Genomic DNA, 7,425 nt, shown 5'->3' with positions numbered 1-7,425 from the left:
AACCTAAAAAGATTAACAAATTTGTAAAATCATATAAATGAGATTTCAAGTTTTCAAAACTTTTAAAATACTTTAAGCTCATTTGATAAACTCAAGTTAGAGTAAAATATGACTATTGAAATATGGAATACCAATTTAAATTAAAGCATTCGCATTAAAAGTAAAAAATATCATGAGTGTAGTATATAGGAGGTACACCGCATCATGTGACTAACGCACTATGGCACGCCCCTTGCATTTTAGTTTACTCAATATAATTAATTACTTTAAGATTCAATAACAATTGAGCTTAGGAAAAATGACAACACATTGTGTTAGTTACTCTCTTAAACTTTGTTGTCAATGAACTAGAAGTAATTAATTGTGTTAAGTAAAACTTTAAAGTAACTTCACAAAAAAATTCTCCATTTTACCCCTCATATTTATTAATCTAGATTCTTGTGTCTCAAATTTATCATGAAGTATATTAATAATTGAGATTAAGATAAAAATAGAAAGCATTTTGTTTTTATAAGAATAGGACTTTTTGGTATATGGATTGTTTCTAAAAGCTACTTATCTTTTGGGCCAAAGATTTAATAAAATTTTGGAGGAAAAGATTTAATTATTCTCGTTGCAAATCTTACTTTTATATAAATTAAAAAGTATTTAGTTATTAAAAAGTTATTTATGCAATTAAAAAGTGAAAATTGATTGCGATGATTAATAAAATGAATTCTTTTATGATAGTAAGATCCTCCTTCACCATTTATTTTTACACTCACACATCCTACACTTTTTCATAGGGAATTTACCTGAACCTATCTCGATTTGAACTTGCCATCTCTCCCATCCGAAAGTGCCTTTGATTAATTGCTTTAACAATTTTTGCATTGAAGGAAGAAGTCTTAACTTGTTGAAGCTTGTCTCTCTTTTATGTGACGATATGTGTGTGTTGGGGGGGGGGGATTTGAAACTGATTATGTTCATGTTTCCATGATCTTTCATTTCCCTTCAATTCCATGAAATGTTTTAATATTAATCCAAGAGAAGGCAATTAATACATAAAAAAGTGCATCCAAAACTCTTTAATTTGTATCTGCATGCTCCACAATGTACCTAGTAAAGAAAATAGTGCGCATGTAGATATTGGAGTTATTGCAAACTAAACTTTAGGTTAGAGCTGATACAAATCGCTTAAGATACAATGAGTGAACAAGCAATTCAAACATAGTATTTTTATGTGTGTGTGTATATATATATATCTTAACCTTTAGATTAGAGCCAGTAATTTTGGACGCAAGCTTATTTGAGTTAGATTTAATTTGAAAAAATTTAAAATACACAAATATATAAAAAGCCTCATATAGCTAAACCTGACTTTAACGCCAAGTTTTCAAGTTTATTTGGGGTGGTTGGAATACTTAAATTATTAAATATTATTTTATTTTTTAGTTAATTTTAATTTTTATCTTAAAAAGTTAAGATTTTCAATTTTGATCTTATTTTTATTTTATTTTATTAATTGGCCAAACAAAATTTATTAATAATAAAAAAATTTGGGTATTCAAACTTATTTGATTTTTTAAAATTCTAAACTAGGCCCTTAAATTTTTTAGGCTAGCATGTCTTAACCTAAATTACTTGTTCCACTTTTGGCCCTTCAAACCTTAGTTTGGACTTTGGACTAATGCTAATCCAAACAAGCTCAAAATAGGGACTAACTAATAAACTAATAATATCTATTATTAGTCCTAAATGGCCATATGTTTCTTCTTTTTTTTTTTTTTTGCTTTTTCCTTTTTGTTTTGAACTCAATGCAAAGTCCAGTCTGAGCTCTAAATTACTAGCTCCTAGCCTTGTATATTCTGTTTAAATTTGGAACTCAATGATTTCTTCCCCTAACCAATGATACTTTTATTAAAAATATATTATATCAATTAAAAAATTTACAATTACTTTGTTAACAATTTAAAATTATTACTTTAATTTTTTATAATTATAACTTTATGTATCCACCATTAAATTGATCATGTGTTACAAGTTTAATATTAATCATATACAACCATCTTATAAGTAATTTACAACTATCATTTTAACATTCTATAACTATAATTTTACATATCTAATAGTTAAATTGATTATGCATTATTAACAAAATTTAACACTAATTGTTTACAATTATATTTTCAGTAATTTATAACTACCATTTTAATATTTTGTAATTATAACTTCACATATTTAATAATTAAACTAATTATACATTATCAATAAAATTTAACAATAATTATTTACAACTACTTCATCAGTAATTTATATTTATTACTTCAATTTTTTATAATTATAATTTTATTTATTTAATAATTAAATTGATCATGTATTAAAAGTAAAGGTAGTGTTATTTTTGCACCATAATTTCATATACTTAGGTCTTGAGGGATCTTTTTGAAATTTTTAAATTTTGTAAGATTTGTTTATAAATAAGTAATCCCCACAAGATCTATGCTCTAATTTTCCCATTTAAACGCGTCCCTACGCTATCCATGTGTGCCTAAACCACACGCAGTGTCTCCCGAGTCCTCGTCGTAGTCTTCGTTTGAAAAATAAAATAAAATAAAAAATAATAAAAAATTGCTCTCTCTGGAACCATCTTGACCCTTCGTTCTCAACTCTTGTGCTACTTTCTCGGCTCTAAACCCTTCCCCGGTAGAAGTCTCTAGAACCCGCTTCACTCTCCTGGCCCTCCTTGCTTTAAAGGCCTCGCTACTTTCGTTCACTTTGTTTCAAGTCTTAGGTTTTGGTCTCTGTCTCTGTATCTGTCTTCTCGAATCTTCGTTCCTAGAATCTTACGCCACAGATGGATGAGGATTTTGATATGCCGCCGCCGGAGGAGATGAACGAGGACTTTGATCTCCCCGACGACGGTACCGGCCTTAAGGTTGGAGAGGAGAAGGAGATCGGCCAGCAGGGGTTGAAGAAGAAGCTCCTCAAGGATGGTGAAGGCTGGGAGACACCTGAAGTGGGCGATGAAGTTGAAGGTATTCAATTTCATTTCTGTTGTGTAAATGATATGCTTGGTTACTCGCATTCTGGCTTTGTTCTTATTTTCTTGTTTTGTTTTGCTGATAGTTCACTACACGGGAACGCTGCTTGATGGGACTAAGTTTGATTCGAGCCGCGACAGGGGAACGCCCTTCAAGTTTACGCTCGGGCAAGGTGAGTGCTGCATTGACTTTTACAATAGTCGTGATGAAAGCTGTAGGATCTGATGTACCTGGAACATTGTGTGTCAATTAGAAAGTGATGAATTTTAAGTTGACTGACAATTCAAATTCAATTGATTATACCGAGTTGAATTCATTGTGACTATCCAATTGAGTTCACATTCTATATTTTATGAGATCGAAAAGTGAATTTTACGTTGTATAATCTTTAGTATTGATTGTCTGCTTCTGGGAATAATTTCATATAAAGCGTAAAACTCTGGCGTGAAGCTGTGTGCGCGTGGCGAGAAAATGTATGCATTGTTATTATTGAACTGGAAAATTTTCTTTGCAATCCTTAGAATGGAAAACGTTTAGTAATCAGGATTTATCTGGCGTTTATTTATTTTAGGAGTTCTGTTACACAGTTCTCTTTGTCTATTGTGAACTTTCCTCAGTTCATGTTTCAATAGAATGCGAAATACCAAACCCCTTCAAACTCCTGAATGTAAGTTAGGTATTTGGTTCATATGAGGGAATATAAATTTAAAGTTTGTTAGATGGACCTATAATGTATTAACAACATAGGCTGTCATTTATGGAATGGGTTTGAAGTTGACATCGTGGAACTGCAGGGCAAGTAATTAAAGGGTGGGATCAGGGTATTAAAACCATGAAGAAAGGTGAAAATGCCATTTTCACCATCCCTCCTGAACTAGCATATGGCGAATCCGGTTCACCTCCAACGATTCCTCCTAATGCTACTCTGCAATTTGATGTTGAGCTTCTGTCTTGGACGAGTGTGAAGGATATATGTAAGGATGGCGGCATATTTAAGAAAATACTTACTGAAGGAGAGAAATGGGAGAACCCCAAAGATCCTGATGAAGTTTTAGGTATGTATATATATTGTTTTCCAGCTTCGTTTGTTGTGTATGCTGATTGAGTTCTGAGTTCAGGCCGTGTTCTCTGCCCATGAATGATGCAGTTAAATATGAAGCTCGTCTTGAAGATGGAACGCTTGTATCAAAATCTGATGGAGTGGAGTTTACAGTGAAAGATGGTTAGTGTGCGTGCTTGCGTGCGTGTTTACTGTTGCTTTCTCTCAAACTTTCTTATGCTGATAATTTGAGATTAATGTTTATCTTGAACTAGGTTACTTCTGTCCTGCGTTGTCAAAGGCTGTGAAAACCATGAAAAAGGGAGAGAAAGTGCTTTTAACTGTGAAGCCGCAGTGTAAGTTCTCTACGGAATTCTTCAGCCACGGGGCTAAAATTTTTTACATTCTCTTTGTTTTTTTCTCAAAAGCGTAAATATGATTTATTAATTCATTTGATTTTGTTGTAGATGGTTTTGGTGAGAAGGGTAAGGCAGCACATGGTGATGAAGGTGCAGTTCCACCTAATGCAACCTTGCAGATAACTCTTGAATTGGTATCTTGGAAGACTGTTTCAGAAGTAACTAATGATAAGAAGGTCATTAAGAAAATCCTCAGTGAAGGGGAAGGATATGAGCGTCCAAATGAGGGAGCTGTTGTGAAATGTGAGTGCTGGTTAAGAATTTTTTTTTTTTCTTTCTTTAATGTGCAATTCCTGACAGTGTTGGTCATTCTATGTGTGCACAGTGAAATTGATTGGTAAACTGCAAGATGGTACTGTGTTCTTTAAGAAGGGTCATGATGAAGAGCTGTTTGAATTCAAAACAGATGAAGGTAAGTGAAATATCCTAGTGTTTTGTTCCATTTCCCTTAATTTTTTTTTGTTGTGCGACTAAATTAAGTTATTTGATGTGGTGAACAGAGCAAGTTATCGATGGGCTTGATAGAGCAGTGTTGACTATGAAAAAGGGTGAAGTAGCATTGTTGACTGTTGCACCTGAGTATGCCTTTGGATCATCAGAGGCTAAGCAAGAATTGGCTGTTGTTCCTCCCAACTCAACTGTTTACTATGAAGTTGAACTAGTATCATTTGTGAAGGTGAGTTAGACAAGTTAGATTGAAATTTTTTAGCTGTGCATTGAATCTTCTTACTTTTTAACTGGTGGGGCCTTTTGTCCCACAGAATTAGAGAAATAGGTGGTGATATTTATGGCTTGGTAGGGATTCTATATGTATACAGATATGAAATTCGGAATTTTTATACGTGAGAGCCACTCTTATGTTTAAAGAGCGATAATCAAGTTCCTTTAGTAGGTACCTGCAATTCACATATTCCAAAATTAAAGTATCATGGCATTCATGAATGTCTAATTTATTGTCTGGCACAGCCTACGCAAAATGAAGCATTTTGAAAATTGGACTGGGAAATATATTTAGGCTCTGGTTTCATGCTTGTTATTTAGGGGACTTAGAGTCCTTCCTTTAATTTTCATAACTGAGTTGTCAGTATTGAAATTTTCTATTTCTGACACAATTGTTCTTGGATAAAATCCTGCTGCTTGTTAGCTTAAAAAAAATCTGCCACTGACAATCTTAATAGTCTAATGTTCTTTTATAGCCGTCTTCTGTCAGTTTGTGCATCCTCCTCTCTAATGGGAATTATTAACATCTTCTATTCTCTTATGCAGGAGAAGGAGTCCTGGGATATGAACACTCAGGAGAAGGTTGAGGGTGCGGGTAAGAAGAAAGAAGAAGGAAATGCGTTGTTTAAGAGTGGAAAATATGCAAAAGCTTCTAAAAGATATGAGAAGGTAATCTAATAAAACATTACTTGTACACTTTTTGATGCCATTTTGTAGACATCTGAATTATTTATGGCACTGAAACCTTATGGCAGGCTGTAAAGTACGTAGAGTATGATTCCGCCTTCAGTGAAGAGGAAAAGAAGCAGGCCAAGGCACTAAAGGTCGCATGCAATCTGAACAATGCGGCTTGCAAGTTGAAATTGAAAGATTACAAAGAAGCCGAGAGATTGTGTACTAAGGTATTTCTGCGGTCTTGTTAGGTCTCTCCGTTTTTCTTTTTGGTTGATACTTCACTAAATTACAACCTCTGAATTTGGTGGAAGTAGGTTCTGGACCTTGAAAGTAGAAACGTGAAGGCACTTTATAGAAGAGCCCAGGCCTACATCGAGCTGGCTGACTTGGATTTGGCTGAATTTGATATAAAGAAAGCTCTGGAGATTGACCCTGATAACAGGTACACTATTCACTATAATTGCTTTTAATGTCGAAGTTACTTAACTTTATCCTTTTCTAAGAGGGATCATGCAGTTCCTTATAACCGTATTTTTGGGAGTAAAATTCTGGCGTCTTCTTGGTGTTTAAAACTAGGGATGTGAAGCTGGAGTACAAGACCTTGAAGGAAAGGATGAAGGAGTACAACAGAAAGGAAGCTAAATTTTATGGAAATATGTTTGCCAAGATGACTAAGGTGGAGTCAGATGGCAGTAATGTGAGCACCATTAGCTCTTCTGCTTCTTTCTTCTGATGTTTAGTTTTATTGTCCTCTGGGTGTGTTTGGATTTGAGAAAAGGCAATTTATTTATTTATTCATAAGAAAATGTCATTTCATTCACAAATCACAATTCAATCAAAAGGAAAATGGTGCTTAATGATGCTATTAATATTTAAAGAGCAAGTCAGAATTTTTATGGAGGACTAGAGTTTAAAGTGAAACATGAGCTTGTTTTCCTCTTGGGTTAGGGGAAGTGATTTTTATTTTTGCTACTTATTAGACACATCTAATTAATGCTGTGCATTTGTAAATGTTGCAGAAGCCAGCAGACAAAGATGCTGAACCTATGAGCATCGACAGCAAAGCATAAAAACTCCAGTGGAAAATTATACACTCCAGCAATTAGGAACAATGTTCTATGTTTCTGGGGTTTGCTCCTTTTTTTTTTTTTTTTGGCCCACCAGGTTTACCAGTGGACATTGAAATATTATGGTTTTCTAGTGTCGGAACAATTATGATTGTTATGATTATGATTGCTTTACTGCTACTTATTGTGTCCCAGTTTTATGTACGTCTAGTTGATAACTGACTAGATTTTAAATTTTATGATTGTGCTGTGAATGATCGAATAGACATCGTTTAGTTTACACACATTATTTTAACCCAAGTTAAAAAAAAAAGCGTTTATTTAAGCCTGCTAAAAATGTTAATTTGTTTCTCCCAAAAGGAAAGAGTTAATTTGCGAAAAATATACCAAGCTCGATCGAAAATTGAGAAAGTATATTTTCTGGCGAGTGTTATTCCTGCTCGTGTACAGATACCTGGAAGTTTGTTGAAAAAAAAATTCCA

General features: G+C 33.6%; 1 protein-coding gene across 1 annotated transcript; it reads left to right on the top strand.

The window, feature by feature from the left end:
• Positions 1–2,673: 2,673 nt before the first annotated feature.
• On the top strand, positions 2,674–7,182 carry LOC129290285 (peptidyl-prolyl cis-trans isomerase FKBP62-like). The gene is made up of 13 exons (XM_054927013.1): positions 2,674–3,017; positions 3,109–3,195; positions 3,818–4,078; positions 4,171–4,245; positions 4,338–4,418; positions 4,530–4,724; positions 4,807–4,893; positions 4,982–5,157; positions 5,748–5,870; positions 5,957–6,103; positions 6,191–6,318; positions 6,453–6,573; positions 6,896–7,182. The coding sequence occupies exons 1-13, from the start codon at positions 2,837–2,839 to the stop codon at positions 6,944–6,946; spliced, it is 1,713 nt and encodes a 570-aa protein (XP_054782988.1). The 5' UTR covers positions 2,674–2,836; the 3' UTR covers positions 6,947–7,182.
• The last annotated feature ends 243 nt before the right edge of the window (positions 7,183–7,425 follow it).

Source organism: Prosopis cineraria, unplaced genomic scaffold, assembly GCF_029017545.1.
Source record: "Prosopis cineraria cultivar Desert tree isolate PC_DT_omini unplaced genomic scaffold, ASM2901754v1 PC13, whole genome shotgun sequence".
Lineage (NCBI taxonomy): Eukaryota > Viridiplantae > Streptophyta > Magnoliopsida > Fabales > Fabaceae > Prosopis > Prosopis cineraria.
Note: the sequence above shows the minus strand (reverse complement) of the source record. Positions and strands in the feature narration are given on the sequence as shown.

What these genes read in the sequence shown, in the direction of transcription:
- LOC129290285 (XM_054927013.1), top strand. Translation starts at nt 2,837, where the DNA reads ATGGATGAGGATTTTGATATGCCGCCGCCGGAGGAGATGAACGAGGAC. An exon ending in AGATCCTGATGAAGTTTTAG is followed by an intron (nt 4,079 to 4,170) that starts GTATGTATATAT and finishes TGAATGATGCAG; the next exon opens with TTAAATATGAAGCTCGTCTT. An exon ending in TGAATTCAAAACAGATGAAG is followed by an intron (nt 4,894 to 4,981) that starts GTAAGTGAAATA and finishes TGTGGTGAACAG; the next exon opens with AGCAAGTTATCGATGGGCTT.